At 41.5% G+C, this 19,525-nt stretch overlaps 1 protein-coding gene across 2 annotated transcripts in view; it reads right to left on the reverse strand.

Moving 5' to 3' along the window:
* The window catches only part of LOC122549959 (CKLF-like MARVEL transmembrane domain-containing protein 8), a 112,689-nt gene that overhangs the window by 4,657 nt on the left and 88,507 nt on the right, over nucleotides 1-19,525 (reverse strand). For both annotated transcript variants that reach the window (XM_043690245.1, XM_043690244.1), the window contains one exon: nucleotides 1,013-1,186. In XM_043690245.1, the coding sequence (XP_043546180.1) occupies nucleotides 1,013-1,186 (174 nt within the window). The remainder of the gene's footprint in view (nucleotides 1-1,012; nucleotides 1,187-19,525) is intronic.

The raw sequence follows: 19,525 nt of genomic DNA on the forward strand, positions 1-19,525 counted from the left end.
GCCTGGATATGGGTCATTCCAAAAACCCTATTTTGCCCCAATCCAGAACAATGCCCACTTGACTGACACCATATTGAACATTCACTCCCTCCAACACTGACACACCATGGCTACAAATACAACAGGCACTTCAAAAGCCTTGAAAGTTTCTTTGACAGTCACTTTCAAAGCTGAAACTCTACCATCTAGACGAAATGTACCACAGGCACATGGGTACAGCACTACATCCAAATCAGGCACCACCTTGACTATAGCACTGTCCTTCATCCTCACTGAGTCAAAAATCCTGAAACTCCTTACCCAAACCACTGTGGGAGTATCTACATCAAGTGGTCTGTGGTTTAAAAAGACAGCTCACCAGCATGCTCCCAAGGGCCATGAGGGATGGGCAATAAATTCTGACCTTGGTAGCAACACCAGCATTTCATGAATGACTAACTCAAAATCTATTATGTTACATCATGATCCCAAAAGAACACTAATAAAGAAACTGAAGTCTTATTAAGGGGATATTAGACCTTGGTGACAAATAGCCTCACAAGTGGCTGGATAAAATCTATGGCTGTATTAAACAGAAAAGAGCAAGGACTTCATCAAATATCCTGGCTAACATTATCCTTCGACAAACATCGCTAAAATGACTTTTTTCTTATATTTGTCTCATTCATTTTCTGCAACCTTGCTTTGTCACATGGCTACATTAAAATATTGGAAGTACTGGCTCAGAAAGGACCTTACGACATGTCTTTGCGTTTATGTTACACCTTCCTCCAAGCACAAAAACAGGATTTCAATATTAAAACATAAGTTCAATTTATTGAAAAAAACACTGCAATTTATACACCAGATTTTATAATCAGCTTCTCAGACTCAATTTCAAGCTGGGATTCCCAAATACACTGACACATATTCCTCAAGGACATCATGAAACTTAATAGGAATGAAAATGCATTCTATGCAAAAACAATTAGTATTAATTGGGTTCTGGAGTTACGTAAACTTAACCACTTACTGTTAGTGGCCAGTGAATGCAAGTGATTTTCAAATGAAGTCTTGTGAGGTAAATGGTATAAAAGACTAAAGCCATAATAAGAAACCAGATGGTCACAACTTCAAAGTAGCGGAAAGTCGAGATGTCCGTCCATTCTGACAACCTTATACACAGGAATGCTATGAACACCACAATCTGAAAAAGGAAAAATATGCATTGAATTGAACATCTTAGCCCTTTTGGTAACAAATGAATGGCATTGAAATATTGTGGACCTCAATAATTTTTAGTGTTTAGATTACAATTTTTCAAATCTTATCAGGGTCTGGGTAACGAGAGCATGGTGAGCTTTGTGGCAGAATTCGATAAAAGATCCAACAAGACCTAACTTAACATCAGGAGCATTTCACCGCATCTTTTATGTATTTGCCAAGCAGGGAGATCGGCATCTCACTGGGGCCACTTAGCTGTTGATTAACGGGGGGCTCTGGCTTGTTTAATGCTCAATTAATTCCACAAGTCTTCTCATTAATGTTCAGTTTCCTGTCTTATCAAGCATGCCAATCAAGCTTCATGGGAATCAGAGCAGGTACTTATAGACTTCAGCTCACCATGGCCTGTTAGGAGTCTCCATGATGCTCAGTACCAAACAGCATCTAAGTGTATGACCCATAGATACCAGCCACATCCACAGACATTGTTATCTGATATTTTCCAATTCCTCACAACCATCATAGCACCTTGCTGATACCTGCACAGGCTGCTCAGGAACTACAGACCTACACTGCAGTGTGAACCTGCAACTAACATTGAGAAACCAGAGCAAGGAAGACTTTGCAAGGAACAACTGGCACCCAGTTCACAGACTAGACGAGGCTGCATCTTAGAGCAAATCACTTTCCTCTCTTAGCACTCGGGCACTTAATACTAGCTGCATGCTCAAAGCATCCATACCTTGCCTTGTCATGCTCATGCCATGACTGTTGAATACACACAGACATCAGTTCATCACCTGCATGTGCCAGCTGCCTATGTAACAAACACACTATAAACATCTGTTCAAGCACATGTGCCAAATCACAAACAGGGTGGGAGATAGTCCTCAGTTCAGTCACTGGAAAAGCTATTGGTCAGAGGGATCCCAGTGCAGCGCGCACACAGTCCAGGAGCTCAAACATGATCAGTCAGCAATGTGGGAGCTCAGATTCAGGGGGTTTGTCCAACAGCAGTCCAGAAAGTTGGCAACCATTAGTCCTGACTTGTCTCATCACATCCTCAAAAGTACTCAATAACGCTTATGAGGCCGGTCCTGCCCCTCACAAAGCCATGCTATCTATCTTTAATCAAACTATGTTTTTCCAAATAGTCATAAATCCTATCTCTCAGAAACCTTTCCAGTACCTTGCTTACCACAGATGTAAGACTGACTGGTCTGTAATTCCCAGGGATTTCTCTATTCCCTTTTTGAACAGAGGAACAACATTCACATCCCTCCAATCATTCGATACTACTCCCGTGGAGACTGAAGATGCAAAGATCATCACCAGAGGCACAGCAATCTCATTCCTCACTTCCCGTAGTAACCTTGGATATATCTGGTCTGGCCCTGGGGACTTATCTATCTTGAAGCTTCCCAGAATTTCAAGCACATCCACTTCCTTAATGTCAATCTGTACACACCTGTTAATCTGGTCCACAGTGTTCTCACTATCAACAAGGTCCCTGTCTCTAGTGAATACCGAAAGGGCCTCTCCTTTCTCTTCAGACTTCAGGCACAAGCTCCCCCCATTATCCCTGATCGGCCCTACCTTCTCTCTGAGCATTCTTTTATTCCTCACATAAGTGTAAAACGCCTTTGAGTTTTCCCTAATTCTTCCCACCAAGGCTTTTTCATGCCCCCCCCCCCAACTCTCCTCAGTCCATTTTTGAGTTCTTTCCCAGCTACCTGTAATCCTCTAAAGCTGTGACAGGTCCTTGCTTCCACAACTTTAAGTAAGCTTCCTTGTTCTTTGATGAGAAACTCCTCTTTTCTTATCATCCAAGGCTCCTTCACCTTACCACTCCTTAGTGGTACAAGTTAGTGGGACAAAGTTATCCAACAGTCGCAACAAGTGCGCCTTAAACAGCCTCCACATTTCTGTTGTGCATTTCCTATAGAACAATTTATAGAACAATCCCAATTTATACTCAACAACTCCTGTCTAATAGCAGTATAATTTCCCCTCCCCCAATTAAATACCTTCCCAATCTGCCTGCACCTATCATGGCTATGGTAAAGGTGAGGCAGTGGTGGTCACTGTCAACGAAATGTTCTCCCACCAAGAGATCTGATACCTGGCCTGGCTTGTTGCCTAGCACCAAATCCAATATGGCCCCTCCCCTAGTCGGCCTATCTACATATTGAATCAGGAATCCTTCCTGGACACGCCTGACAAAATCAGCTCCATCCAGACCATCTGCACCAAGGAGGTTCCATTCAATATTGGGGAAGTTAAAGTCACCGAAAACAACAACTCTGTTACATCTGCACATTTCCAAGATCTACTGTCCAATCTGTTCTTCCATCTCTCTGCTACTATTGGGGGGTCCATAGAAAACACCCAATAAAGTGACTGCTCCTTTCCTGTTACTGACTCCTACCCATACGGACTCAGGATAGGTTATGTTATTCTGTATTCTATTCACTTCTGTTGGTGTTTCATTTGGTAATCTTGCAAATAAATGCTGTTTTATTTAAAACTAAGCGGTTGAGCCAGCTGCATCACACCTGTTTAAAACAAATGGCAAAGTTAGGATCCAGGCTACTTTGTTGAAATGTTTTCAGGGGGTCTGGTCTGGTCTGGTCCATAACAGTAAAGTATCAATGGGTCCTGAGTGTGAATGAAATTCACAATGAAAGTTTGAAAAAAACATGAGAAATAATGAATATAATTTCTACTCAAGCATCAGAGGATTGGAGATGATCCTTGTATCAGTAGGCCACAGGATGACAACAGTGCCAATTTACACTGACTATGGGGAGCATTAATTATCGTGTAAACATTGCTTCAATTATTCAGAACATGACATTGCACACTTGGTCAGGTACTTTGGAACAGTCCTAACCCTTTGATATGCAGGCATTCTGCATCTTTCCCAAGTACACAGAAGATAGCATGAATTAAGAAGAATCTACATTTAGCAGGCACTTTTCATGCTATCTATTCTGAACCTACACAATTCAGCATGCTACAAAGTGCAACACAACATGATGCTAAATATCAGCGCTATGACAAAAGGATATATCTCTTAGCAATGACTGTACTCTCTCAACGTTACTGAGATGGATTGAGGTATCTGCATCAACAGGCTAGTTGACAAAGAACTCAACTAGCTTTTCACCCTCGTGCTCATTTCCAACCCACATAATGCAGGCCAAATCTAGCATATTTGATCAGTAGTTCTGATATTGACATTGAAGTTCCCCAATCAGTCTGCAAGTTGTGCAACTTCCAAGTGTTGTGTAATAATGGGCACTGATACATCAGCTTAGATATTACGGTCTCAGTAATTATAAGGTAGCTCTTTTCATATTTTGACCTCATGTTGTGACTCTAAGGGCTTGTGTCATTGCTGTGTCATGGCTATGACTTCCTGACCTCATAGCAGCATGTTTCCATGTACTGTGGATCAACCTGCAAATGGGACAGGACCTAATGTGGACATTCCTTACCGCTGATAAAGACGTCTGGGAGTTTGGCTGAATGGTATGATTCTTTGAGTGCGACAATGTGATGGGCTTGTGCTGTGGGACAACTTTCTCAATATCTCGCCAGTCTGCAAATGGTATCGAAGTAAACTGCACACATTTGACTGAGCTGGGTATGTCTTTGTTGAAGTCAATGCTGAATTTTCTGACTTTTATTTAAAACTGGATTGGTACTTGCGTGTCCTGGACTGGAATTTGAACACACTTTGCATTAGGCACAAAATTTCTGCCAGTTGGACCACAGGTGACACCTTGAAGTTGGATTCATTGCAATCTTACACACAAGGATCACATCAGGACATCAACTGCAGTCACTGATAAGCATATATTCTTTTACCTGGTGGATAGTAGATGGTTGTTTTTTCTGGTGGACAATAGTCACTCGGTTTCTCTGGTGGGTAGTAAAGTTGATGGAGGTCGAGCAGTGGATATTGTGTATATGGTGTATATGGATTTCAGTAAGGCACTTGATAAGGTTGTCCATGGTAGGTTCATTCAGGGAGATCTGGCTGGTTGGATACAGAATTGGCTGGTCAAAAGAAGACAGTGAATGATAGTGGATGGAAAGTATTCCACCTGGAGGTTGGTGACCAGTGGTGTCCCGCAGGGATCTGTTCTTGGGCCTCTGCTCTTTGTAGTTTTTATAAATGTTTTCATTTATAAATCATAAATGAAGAGGAGGAAGGGTAGGTTAGTAAGTTTGCCAATGACACAAAGGTCGCTGGTGTTGTAGACAGTGTCGTGGGCTGTTACAGGCTACAACAAGTCATCGACAGGATGCAGAGCTGGCCTGGGAAGTTGCAAATGGAGTTCAACCTCGATAAATGTGAGGTGATTCATTTTGGAAGGTCGATTTTGAATGCTGAATACAGAGTTAAAGATAGGATTCTTGGCAGTGTGGAGGAACAGTGGGATCTTGGGGTCCACGTACATAGACCCCTCAAAGTTACCATCCAATTGGATAGGGTTAAGGCGGCGTATGGTGTTTTGGCTTTCATTAACAGGAGGATTGAGTTGAAGAGCCGCACGGTTTTGCTGCAGCTCTACAAAACCCTGGTTAGACGAAAATTAGAATATTGTGTCTAGTTCTGGTTGCCTCATTATAGGAAGGATGTAGATGCTTTAGAGAGGGTGCAGAGTAGATTTATCGGGATGCTGCCTGGATTGGAGGGCTTATCTTATGAAGAGAGGTTGAGTGAGCTCGGGCTTTTCACATTATAGAGAAGAAGGAAGAGAGGTGACTTGATAGAGGTGTACAAGGTAATGAGAGGCACAGGTAGAATAGATAGCCGTAGACTTTTCCCCAGGGCAGAAATGGCTGTCATGAGGGGTCATAATTTTAAGGTGACTGGAGGAAGGTGTAGGGGAGATGTCAGGGGTAGGTTCTTTACAGAGAGTGGTGGGTATGAGGAATGCACTGCCAGCGGTGGTAGTAGAATCAGAGACAGTAGGGACATTTAAGCGAATTCTGGACAAGCACATAGATGGCAGTAAATTGAGGGGTGTGTAGGTTAAGTTGATCTTAAATTAAGATAAATGCTCGGCAGAACATCATGGGGCAAAAAGCCTATACTGTGCTGGACTGTTCTATGTTCTAATGACAGACCAGCAGCAGCAGTCAGGGGAGTTGCATATTGTCAGCCAAGGAGTTGCACCCACAGCACTCTGGGTCTGGTCGGTCATGTCTAGGGGTTGCCCATTGAAGTCGGTCAGAGGTCTGATGTGAATAATGTTACTGGTCCCTCTGTTAAGGATGGTGCAAGGGATGCTTGTAGGGACAACGGTGGTTCACTGGGGGTGGGGGAGACAAACCTGGGGAGAAAGCAGAGGCATTTGTGGAGGTGGAAACATGCATCATGAGCAGCATGGTTTTGTGGCTGCTGTTTCATTAAAATGTCAATGAAGGACAACAGACTGCCAACATTTGCCCAGTTGTACAGCAGCCTTTCAAAGATGGTTTGGCCACAAGGAATGCTGGACCTTTGGTAAATCTGGTGACTGGCACGTTGCTCCAGGAATGGCATGTGGTAAGGGGGGTTGGAATCAATGTATCGGATGCCATAGGGACAGTGTAGGTAGCGATGTCAATAATCCAATATGAACATTCTAAACTCATCCCTTCTAAAGCTAAACTAATTCATTTCTTAATCTGGTTTTCTTCATTCCTTTTCAGTAGTCCTTTTTTACATTGAGGATGGTTTCATAGAAACCTTTAAATGTGGCATAATAAGAATCAGGAATAGGCCATTCAGCCCATTGAGCCTGCTTCATCATTCAATATGATTACGACTGATCTTCCACTTCCAATACTCCTCTCCCCACACTATCCCCATATCCCTTTCTGCTACTGGTATTTAGCAATCTGTCTATTTTAAACATATTCAGTGACTGAGCTTCCACAACTCCGTGGTGTACAGAATTCCAAAGATTCATAACCGTCCAAGTAAAAAAGAATTCTCAGCACCATCCTTTGTGGCTTCCACTTGGTTTTCAAACTGTGTCCCCCACTCCAAACTCCCCAAACATGTACATGCCCTTTGAAGTCGGTCAGAGGTCTGCCCCCTCCCCATCTCTATCCAAGGTCCCAAAGGATCCTTCCACATTGGTGGAAGCACAGGTAAATTTCTGTCCAATGTCATCTGCTGTATCTGTTGCACCCAATGTGGTCTCCTCAACACCAGGGAGGCAGGATGCCAACTTGCAGATCATTTCAGAGAACATCTCTGGGACATCCGGACCAACCAACCCCACTGCCCTGTGGCTGAACACTTTAACTCCCCTGCCACTCCACCAGGGACATGCAGGTCCTGGGCCTCCTCCATTGCGAACCCTAACAACCTGATGCCTGGAGGAAGAATGCCTCATCTTCTGCCTTGGGACCCTGCAACCACACAGGATCAATATGGATTTCACCAGTTTCCTAATTTCCTCTCCCCCACCTTATCTCAATCCTACGCCTCCAACTCAGCACCACAGGGTTTATGCCTGAAACATTGATTCTCCTGCTCCTCCGATACTGCCTGACCCACTGTGCTTTTCCAGCACCACACTCTCAACTCTGATCTCCAGCATATGCAGTCCTCACTTTCTCCTTGCATGTACCCTGGCTATCTGTTTAAGTAGTTTGTGCGTTTCCAATGACACCATCTCTCATTCTTCAAAATTCTAGATAGTACAGACTCTTCATAGGACAGTCTCTATCTCAGGCATAAATGTGTTGAACGCTCATTGCATCCATGTTCTTTTTTACATTGAACCATGGGGTAGAAAAACTCCTCCTGGAAGATGATGACCAATTCCCATTAGCATCCTTTAGAGCAGTGTGTAGGCTTTGGACAGCACCCAGAAAAACTGTTCCAGGAGTTAGGGATTAAATCATATTGTTCAATTGAAGAAGTTGAATTTATTCTCCATAGTCAGAGAGGGACTAGAGGATAGGTCATAAATAAAATGTTTAAATGGAGTAACTGAAGAGAAACAGTTTCCAATAGCTGAGAAATCTCAAAGAGTTAAAAAGTAATTGACAAAAGAACCACAATCGCGTGAGAAAAAAATAATTATTCAGGAAGGGGTTAGGATTTGGCGTACATTACATCTTTATTAAGCACCTATTAATGTGTCTTCAAAAGGGAATTGGCTAAATACAAGAAAGAAAAAAAATGCAGGAAAATGGGGTCAAAGCTCTTTCAAAGGATAATGTTGACTCAATGTTTGGCTTCTTTCTGTGTGATACTATTCTATAATTGGTTTTATTTATTCACTAAAAATAAGTAATGATGTTTAGGGTCATTTTAAGTTATATTTAGATATTAAATGATGAGAAAGATTAATAAAATACTTGTACCTCAAACATAAAGAGCCACGGTTAGCTCAATCACATGCTCCTAACTGGAATCTTCATTATAATCATTGATTCCCTACAGTGCAGAAAGAGGCCATTTGGCCAGTTGAGTCTGCAACTACCCTCTGAAGAGCATCCCACACATACCCACCCTATCCCCATAACCCTGCATTTACCAAGGCCAATCCAAAGATTTCACTGCTGGCAGCCTTTCGCAGCAGCACGGATCACTGAGGTCAGTATTGATAGCAATAAAAGCACATCTTTGGACTGTGGGAGGAAACCGGAGCACCCAGAGGAAATGCACGCAGACATGAGGAGAACATGCAAATTCAACACAGACAGTCGCCCAAGTACAGAATCAAACTCAGGCTCCAGGTGCTATGAGGCAGCAGTGCCAACCACTGCGCCACATGCTGCCCAAGTTTATAATTGTTTCTCTAAAAAGCAAAAGAACCACAAACAGATACCAATTTGTCTCAAAACATTCCATTTCTTACACCCTGGTAATAATAATAGAAAGCAGTCAGTTGTCATTACTTGAAAGAAAAACATCTTTGATAAAGGATGGCCAAAAAATTGGGAGACTCACAGAATGATCAATAATAAACATTTAGGATAAAAACTCTAAGGGGAGGGGAGAAAGAGATGGTAGTTCAGTGTGGAAATATCAAGACAACAAGTGAGAGTGTATCATGACAGCAAGGAAATGGCATCAGCAGAATAGTTCTAGACAAGAATCACTGGACTCAAAACATTAACTCTGCTTTCTTCCCACAGATTCTGTCAGACCTGCCAAGTTTCACTTGCAGTTTCTGATCTGAAGGTGGTTTCGGGCTGGATTACAAAAATAAGTGGAGGTAGGGAGGTGATCAAGAATTAAAAAACAAGGGCAAGTGGGGTTGTTTGAACAGGAGCTGAAAATGTGTTGCTGGAAAAGCGCAGCAAGTCAGGCAGCATCCAAGGAGCAGGAGAATCGACATTTCGGGCATGAGCCCTTCTTCAGGAATGAGGTGAGTGTGCCAAGAAGGCCAAGATAAAAGGTAGGGAGGAGGGACTTGGGGGACGACGTTGTAAGTCTTCAATTAGTGAACAGGACTTGGTGAGAGTCACCACATGTGCAGCTTTGGTTAAGCTCAGATTTCTGGTCAATATGGATAAATCTGTCAGGGCTGAATTAAAATAGTGAAGTTTAGGAATCATGAAGGCTGAAGTGAGAGTTTCAGCAGCAGATGACCTGACACTGATGTTTTTGCAGAGATAAAAATATATATTCGTAGTAACAGTGCAGTTAATATGGTCAGAAGCTCACTGATGTACGCTGATGTGGAGGTGCTGGTGAAGGGCCCGACTGGACAAAGGTAGAAGTCACACATCACAAGGCTATAGTCCCACAGGTTTATTTGAAATCACAAGCTTTCAGAGTGCTTCTCTTTCATTGGGTGAAGCATCAAAGAAGCAGCACTCTGAAAGCTTGTGATTATAAATAAACCTGTTGGTCTATAACCTGGTGTCACGTGACTTCTGAATTACACTGACAGTACCTTATGTTCATCATTTTTGTTAGATGATTACTTACGGTGTGGAAACAAGCCCTTCGACCCTCTGAAGAGCAACCCACCCAGACCCATTCCCCTACATTTACCCCTTCACCTAACACTACGGGCGACTGTGGGAGGAAACCGGAGCACCTGGAGGAAACCCACGCAGACACGGGGAGAATGTGCAAACTCCACACAGACAGTTGCCCAAGGCGGGAATTGAACCCGGGTCTCTGGCGCTGTGAGGCGGCAGTGCTAACCACTGTGCCAGCGTATTACAGCAATCTTGGCTTTTATTGCTATCAATACTGATCTCAGTGATCTGTGCTGCTGCGAAAGGCTGCCAGCAGTGAAATATCAAGTTACACTGCACTTTCATCTCTTGACTTTTTACTCTTTGAAATAAATCTCATGTTCGTTGTGTGAAATTCACTTCAAGGTCCCTTGAACAGCAATTTCCAATTAAAATTGTCCAGGACTCAGCTATCACAATGTATGCAGTCAAACCTAAACATTGGGCGGCACGGTGGCACAGTGGTTAGCACTGCTGCCTCACAGCGCCAGAGACCCGGGTTCAATTCCCGACTCAGGCGACTGACTGTGTGGAGTTTGCACATTCTCCCCGTGTCTGCGTGGGTTTCCTCCGGGTGCTCCGGTTTCCTCCCACAGTCCAAAGATGTGCGGGTCAGGTGAATTGGCCATGCTAAATTGCCCATAGTGTTAGGTTAAAGGGGTAAATGTAGGGATATGGGTGGGTTGCGCTTCGGCGGGTCGGTGTGGACTTGTTGGGCCGAAGGGCCTGTTTCCACACTGTAGGTAATCTAATCTAATCTAATCTAGGTAATCTAATCTAATCTAATTAGTTTTGGAAGCCAGTAAATATTTCCACAAGTCTTTGTGAACTGGGTACAAGCAAACCTATAGCTCTGCTGTGCTAATAAACATAGTTTAAAAATCAGCAGCATACATTGCTCACAACCCAACAATGGACAGACAATGACTTAATGGAATAATTGCTAGACTTTGAATCCAGAGAGCCACTTTATGTTCTTGGGGGCCCAAGTTCAAATCCCAGGTGGAATTTGAACTCAGTTTAAAAACAAATCTGGAATTGTGATTCTAATGATGATCATTAAACTGTCGCTGATTGTTGGAAAAATCCATCTGGTTCACTAATACCGTTTAGGGGACGAAACTGCTGTCCATATCTGGTCTGGCCTACATGTGACTCCAGACCCATAGCAATGTGTTTCACTCTTAACTAAGCAATAAGTAATGGCCTAGCCAGAGATGCCCATGTCCTGTGAATGAATAAGAAAAAGACAATGCATATCAACAATGGTAATAATGTTATTCTAAAAAAGAGAGAGGTCTATACAATCAGATTAGACTAAACAAGTTGTGGAGGCCAGTCTTTGGCACAGAATGATAACAGCAGATTCTTGATAGGTGAAGAGTGAAAAGTGAAGGGGACAAAAAGAAAAGGCAACCATAAGACAGTTAACGTGTTACTGGTAAACGGTGGGGTCCATTTTAAAGGATATACAGCAAACTTTGTTTTAACAGGCACTTTATAAACTGGCACTCTCAATAGCTTGCAAAAATTATATACTCAAATATCCACAATGTTTATTGCATTATTCTGTCCAATTATTATGGCTTTTTCATTTATTTATCTCAATGTCAATGTACTTGTTTCCTAAATGAAAGGCCACACAAATACCAATAGCTAATTCAATTTCAAATTGATTTCTCCTCGAACACTGCAGTCCACCACAATGTCCGAGTAGTTAGCTGAGGTTGCGAGTGAGAAGGCCATCTGCCCAAATGTTTAATTTAAGGCAAAGCTGCATTTCTTAAAGAAAGTGATTTATGCTGTAAATAAAGTATAGCTGTGCGAGATATTAAAGAGTTGATTTGCTCTGCTGACCTGCAAGAAATTAAATGCCCTAGGGGCAGGGTGGGATGGCTCTGTTCTACAGGTAGAATGTAAGTGAATTTACATTCCCATTCCTTGCCATTCACAGCCATTTGCATCATCATCACTTATTCAGAAACAATTAGAGCATTGCAATTAAAATTCTGACTGCACCCTATAGTTACAAAAAAAAAGATTTGCATCAGATTTGGCCATTAAGGGATGATTTACATTTCATTGTTCCTGAAGATGACCTGAAGGTCACTGCATTGTGTCTTGAGTGGCGTGTGACTGAGAGGGAGTGGCTGGGGGTTGTCTTGTCGGCATTACTGACTGTGATGTAAAGATTTTGTATAAAGGAAGAATCGTTCCTTTGTTCAGAGAAACCCCTCGACATGCTCCACAAGCATGGCAAAGATTGTTACGAGTTTCTCCAAAGTTAGTACTGTGTTTGCTTAATAGAATTTGGTTGTTGTTCACAGAAGTTGGCATGTTGCAGTTGCATCAAGTGTGTAAGAATCTCAAGAAAAATGAACTTAACATTTGGTGGCAGCTGTGGGATTCTAGGTGGACTGAATAAGTCATCTTCTGAATGCCGGTTGCGTGAGACGGGTGGGCCCACGAGGTAAACTTTACCTTGATCTCTCTCCTTAACCTACCACTCAGTCAACCTCCCGTCTGCTAGGACTCTGTGGTGATGGATACTCTGAGGGGCAACTTACACATTTGCATGCCGAGTTCGCTTTCAGAATCATAAGTTACTGGGAAATTGAGGTTAAAGTTCCCCTGGGAAAAAGGAGGTTAAAGTCCTCTAGTGGTGAGACTTGAGGCTCCAAAGCATAGTGTATAAAAGATAGCTACTGTACTGTGTCTATCTCTATTCCCCTGTCTTAGACCGATTGTTAAGAGGGGAAATCCCCTACACAAAAGGTCAGGGCCCTGAAGTGGGTGTGCAGACTACAAATACTGGACTCGGTGCGAGGCCTCAGTACATAGAGCATAAGATTTTTTTTAAAATGCTGTGTCTGTCTCTATCCCCCTGCATTAGAATGGTTGTTAAGAGGGGAAATCCCCTACATGAAGGTCAGGACCCTGAAGTGGGTGTGGAGACTACACACACTACACTAGTACATAGAAATAAGTAGGAAGTTCAGACCTTAAAACAAAAAAAAAGGGACAAACGTTGGATAAGTCAAGGGTCCGGACCCCTTTGCATCAGTTATGCCGGGATGACCCCCCAAAATGAGGAAAGGTTCAGACGCCTGTCAGAATGCTTAAATAAAAAAAAAGAGAAATGAAATTAGGCCACTGGGAGGAACTTGGGATACAGATAAATGTTAAAGGCAGAGGAAGCAATCTGGAAACAAGATACGAGGACTAAATGGAAAACCTTAATATCCACATCAAGAAAGACTGCAGAGGAAATTGCAAACAAATCTAAACAGACTAGCTGGGAGAATAATGCACGTCAAAGATGGATTAGAGTGTGGGGTAATGAGGGAAACTCTAAGTCTTGTCAGCTGCTGAAGAGTCAGGGGGAAGATTATGACATGAGTAAAGGAAAACAGGAAAGATTGCGAAAGGAAGGCCAAAGTCAGGAATCAGAGTCGAAACGCCAAGCTGAACTTTCAAGTGGGAATAAAATGGTGGTACCGCCTGACATGTCTGGTCTGCTGAAAATGTTTCAAAATAATGACACTGATGACCAGCTATGGTCACAATATGGATTTCTGACCTCCTCAGGAACACCTATTCAGAACTCACTATATGTCCAAAATTGTTCAAAGCCATCCTCCTCCCCAAGCAATTGACCATAATCAAAGGTACTGCCCTCTGTGAGCCGGCCGGCATTAAACCGATGACCTGCCTCAAAAACAACAGGCATCCCAGACATTGTCACAGTGCAGTGTTTAGAGGAGGACACCCCAGACCTAGAGAAGCAACTATGAAAGACACATGGGTGTCCACAGAATGCATCAAAAGGCCTCTGGATCACTCCAGTTGGCCAAGTGTGTATACTTGATGTTTTGTTACCAATGCTAATAATACCTGGAATATTTAATTTTATTCTGTTTTTATGGTCATTTTAAATTTCAATTCTTCTCATCAATTTAAATTGCAGCTGTTTAGAAAATATTCACACATTGCTTTGTTTTGTTTCCATTTTCTGTAAGTTTACACAATTCTATTAACTATTAGTACTTGGGAACAAAAAATTGAAATATGTACAGATTTCATCTTCTATGTAAAATTTTATTTCTAACATCTTAGAATTAGAGATCTTTACGTATGAGATGACACAAGAACCTAGCGAGTAGAGTGCTTACTGTAACTTCGGACAGGACAATGCAATGAGTCCAGCAATGGGCTATTGGTTCCATTCTCAGCTGGTAGGACTGTTTAAAGATTGACTAGTAGGTGCAGCAAAAAAAAAAACAATTAAATTTCAAGGAAAAATCTATATGCAAATACTACTGGTAAACTCTTGTTCAAGTGATTAGGAAAGTGGATGTAAGTTTGCTCCCTGAGCTGGAAGGTTTGTTTTCAGACCTTTTGTCACCATACCAGGTAACAGCATCAGTGAGCCTCTGGTGAAGTACTGGTGGTACGGCTCACTTTTGAGAAAGTAGAAGACTTGAAATTAAACTATGGGGAGTGGCTTGGACTGTGGCACCATGTGGTCCGCTGTGAGGATTTTCTCTTTTTATAAGTGTCATTTCATCAAGAGGATGTGAAAAAAAAGGGAAACGCTGAAAGTAAGGTTGTACTAATACTTGGGTCGAAAATGGAAGTTTCAATATAAATTACGCTACACTGAAAGTGTTTGATATTTAAATATTTTAGTTTGTTAAAATACTGGTTCAGAAAATATCAAAGTAACTGTTTGCCTTATTTGAATTAGGATCTCAATTCATTGTGTTTTGTGGGCTATGTAATAGGACAGAATTTGTTTTTACATTAATATTATACATTAGGTCCTTTTTAAAAATGATCAAACATGTAACCTTAAAACAAATTGATTGAAGACCTTGAACCCTTAATTTGTTTGAAATTCTACAATACCTGTTTCAAAAAACAATTGTGTCAGTGGCCATGCTTTAGTCATATGTGAGTACTGTATTATAATATATCTTTGTTTTTTTTAATGCAGAGTGTTACAAAGAAGAAGAGTGCATTTTAATTTTGATGCTTTGTTCAGGTTTTAGAGAATATTAGAGGCTGAGCTGTCAATTATTGCTAAGACTTCACTGGCCCCCTTCATGTTGCAAATTCAAAGAACGTTGGTCTCTACCAAAGTTATATAGTTACTGGTCTGTAACCACTGTAATTCCAACTGTTTTGTTTTTGGAAAGTTTCATTTGGAGAATATATTTTAATATATTCTGCATTTGTTTCCCACAAGTATTTGAGATTTAAATCTGAACTGAAACTGCCTCATCAATGGCTAGAGCACAGGAAACATTTTGTTGTTTTCTCGCTGTTCCAAATATTTGAAATACTTTCCTGAGAGCTTTCACATCAGCCAAGTATCAATTTGTCAAAGGAAAATAATTTTTGAATAATCTGAATGAGGTCCCTCGTGGGTTTGATTTTAGAACCATTGATTGTTGTTTATAAATGACTGAATTGTTAAGGCCACTTACATCATCATTGCCTATTCAGAGTCAATTAGAACACTGCAATTAAAATTCTGACCGCACCCTATAGTTACAAAAAAAAGATTTGCAACAGACTTGACCATTAAGGGATGATTTACATTACATTGTTTCTGGAGATGATCAGGTCACTGCATTGTGTCTTGAATGGCATGTGACTGTGAGGGAGTGGCCAGGCGGGCTGTCTTGTCGACATTACTGACTGTGACGTAAAGCTTTTGTATAAAGGAAGAACTGTTCCTTTGTTCAGCGAGATCTCGTCACAAGCATGGCAAAGAGTGTTAAAAGTTTCTCCAAAGTTTGTACTGCATTTGCTTAATAAAATTTGGTTGTTGTTCACAGAAGTTGGCATATTGCAGTTACATCAAGTGTGTAAGAATCTCAAGAAAAATAAACTTAACATATGTTGTGTATATCCTGCGTTATAGTTCTTTTGCTTAGTGTGTTTTTACATTGATAATGTGGACTTCTTGATTATCCAATTATTTGACCAACTGACACACTCCTGGTCCCATAGGTGCTCTTAATAAAATGTGTACAGTAGTAGCAGGGCATTTAATAACACATAATATGAACAAACAGAATCAGCAAGGCTTCATGAAAAGGATATCAAGCCTCATAAATGTACTAAATTTTTTGGAGGATGTAACAAGCATGATAGATAAAGGGAAAGTGGTCTATGTAACATATTTGGATTTTCAGGTGTTTGATAAGGTACCACCCATTAAGCGATTTAATAAGATTAGCCCATGTTGTTGGAGACAATATATTAGTATGATAAAGAATGGGTCACTAAGTAGAAGTCAGAGAGTTGGGATAAAAGGGGTACATTTAAGGGATGGCAACCTGTAACTAGTGGTGTGCCATAGCGATCAGTGCTGGGGCCACAATTATTTATAATATACATTAAATGACTTGTTTGAGGAAAGTGATTGTACCATAGCCAAGTGTGTAGATGGCACAAAAATAGGTGGGAAGGTAAGCGACAACAATAATGACGCAGAGTCTGCAGAGGGATATAGACAGACTAAGTGAGTGGAATATACTATAGATGAAATATACTATAGAGAAATGTGAGGTTAGGCACTTTGGCAGGATGAAGAGCTGAATATTACTTAAATGGAGAAAGACCGTACAAAGGCACAGAACAGAAGAATTTGGGAGTCCCTGCCCATGAATCACAAAAAGCTAGTATCCACGTTCAGTAGGTAATAGGGAAGGCAATTGGAATGATGGCCTTTATTCCGATGGCAATGGCATAGAACAGTAGGGAGATTTTCCTAAACCATACAAGATACTAGCCTGATCACAGCTGGAATACTGTGAACTGTTTTGGGCTCCTTAACGGAGGAAAATATATTGGAAATAGTTCACAGAAGGTACACTACATTGATACCAGGTTTATAGGAATGTTTTCTATGAAGAGAGGTAGGCCTGCACTCATTGGATTATAGAAAAACGAGAGGCAACCTTTTTGAAAAATACAAAATTCTTAGGTGATTTGACAGTGGAGATAAAGAAAGGCTGTTTCACCTTGTGGAGCATTTAGGACCAGAGAGCATAGTCTCAGAATAAGGGATCGCGTATTTAAGACAGAGATGAGCAAAGTAGTCTTCTTGGAGGGTAGTGAATCTGTGGAATTCTTTGCTGCACTGTTGACAGAGACTCATTAAGTCTATTCAAGGTTGAGATTTTTTAATTAAAGGTTATGGGGAAAAGACAGGCAATGTAATTGAGAATGATCAGATCAGCCATAATCTCACTGAATGCTGAAGCAGACGCGATGGGCTGAAATGATCTACTTCTGCTCCTATGTTGTAACGGTCTGATGATTGTTGGTGACTGAAAAGGTCAATTTGCGATCTACAGGCTACAGCAGTTGAGGAACAGAAACTCCTGTTTTGGAAAGGGCTCTGGTATAAATGGATTCCATTTGTCATCTGCACTCTCCTGCAGCAGCCTCATGCACATGTGGAACTTGCAAACTGCTTTCCCAGACTCTGTGCCAGCTGTCTCTTCCATCAAACTCCTGCTCCATGGTCAAGATTAGGCTGTCTTTTCAGCTGGAGGATGAATCATTTGCAAAGTGCAGCTGTGATGACACTATGGCTTTAAGAGCGGTTGAGACAGAGGTAACGAGCAGTCTGCTCATAACAGATAAAGTAAATAGCTTGTGAGGCCTTGGGTTTTTTTTAAAATGTTGGAGCAATAGAAGCAGCTGAATTAGAGGGGTCAGGCTCCCACAGAACCAGGATTTTAATTTAGCTTTCAGTAGCTGTTGGGGTTGTAAAAGCTGCTACATGCCTCTGTCTCTTTGCTGCAACTAGAAGCTGGAGTTCGTTCTCTCAGTTTTTGTCTTGACTATTTTTCCCTCTTGGACTGCAGAATTGAGTGAGAGACAAACTATTTTACTAAATTTGCCTTTGTCAAGGCTATCTTCTTAATTTATTGTGTGGGGTGTTTGTTCTGATCCATAATGCACTGGGGGCCCATCCTGTATAACTAGTCTCTAATTCTGGGTCAGGTTTAGGATTATAGGCCTCAAACTGGTGAGTGTTGGTGTTTTTCTTTATTTCAAGTGTTGCATTCAGTCGGTTTAAACAGGATGTGCCTTGTATAATGGCTCTTTCAGTCATTAAGAGTTTCCTGGGGGTGGGAGAAGTCACTTTGGGAGTTTTACAGAAAGTGAGCAAAAGCAAAACTTTTTAAATTGGCAAACAAGTTGAATTTGAAGTTGCCGGTGTCTATGAGGACAGAGGAAATAATTGCAGCTATAGCTCTACATTTATAATTGCCTGGAATGCAATCAGAATCATTCGAGATTGCTAAAATTCAATTGCAAATGAAGCAGTTTGAATTAGAGGTAATGGCAAGGGGGTAAAAAGAAAGAATAGGCCTGGCATTACAAAAAGAAAAGGAAAGGAAAGCCCTAGCTGAAGAAAGGGAGAAAAAGAGAAGTTTTGAACTTCAGGGGTTGGAACTGAAAACCCAGAGTCGATTTAAGATAGTGGAGGTAGAAGCAGTGATGAGGACAGTAATGGAGAGGAATCTCACTGTATCCAAAGGCCTGGTGTGGATCTGTTTAAATATGTTCAAACGTTGCCTAAATTCAATGAGAAGGATATAAGAGCGTTTTCAATTTCATTTGAGAAAGTGGCTAAACAAATGAAATGGCTGGTGACCACATTGCAGACCCAAACCAAGTTGGTAGGTAGAGCTAGTGAGTCATTGGCAAAGGAGGTACCTTGGCTATATGATGAGGCAAATAAAAAACAAAACCCAAGGCCTCAGAAACTGTTTACTTTATTTGCTTGGAACAGACTGCTCAGCACCTCGGTCTCAACATCGCTTCATTAAAAAAAAATACACCTCTTAAAGACATTGTATCATCACACACCATTCAACAAAAAGCATTACTGTTTGCACTTTACAATCTTGCATGACGACCCACGTCCTGACTGATACAAGGGTTATAAAAGAATGCATTCAGTGTTTGGCTGGTTGGCTCTGTTCAAAACTTCATTGATTTTCATGTTGTCCTGACAGACATTAGACAGCATTGATGGAAATGCTTCAGCAACCCATCCAAATGCCTCTTAAATATTGCAATTGTACCAGCCTCCACCACATCCTCTGGCAGCTCATTCCATACACGTACCACCCTCTGCGTGAAAAAGTTGCCCCTTAGGTCTCTTTTATAACTTACTAACTGTACTTTTTATGCTCACATCCAAATTATTTATGTAAATAACAAAAAGTAGAGGACCCAGCACCGATCCTTGTGGCACTCCACTGGCCACAGGCCTCCAGTCTGAAAAACAACCCTCCAC

Source organism: Chiloscyllium plagiosum, chromosome 5 (genome assembly GCF_004010195.1).
Source record: "Chiloscyllium plagiosum isolate BGI_BamShark_2017 chromosome 5, ASM401019v2, whole genome shotgun sequence".
In the NCBI taxonomy this organism is placed as follows: Eukaryota; Metazoa; Chordata; class Chondrichthyes; order Orectolobiformes; family Hemiscylliidae; genus Chiloscyllium; species Chiloscyllium plagiosum.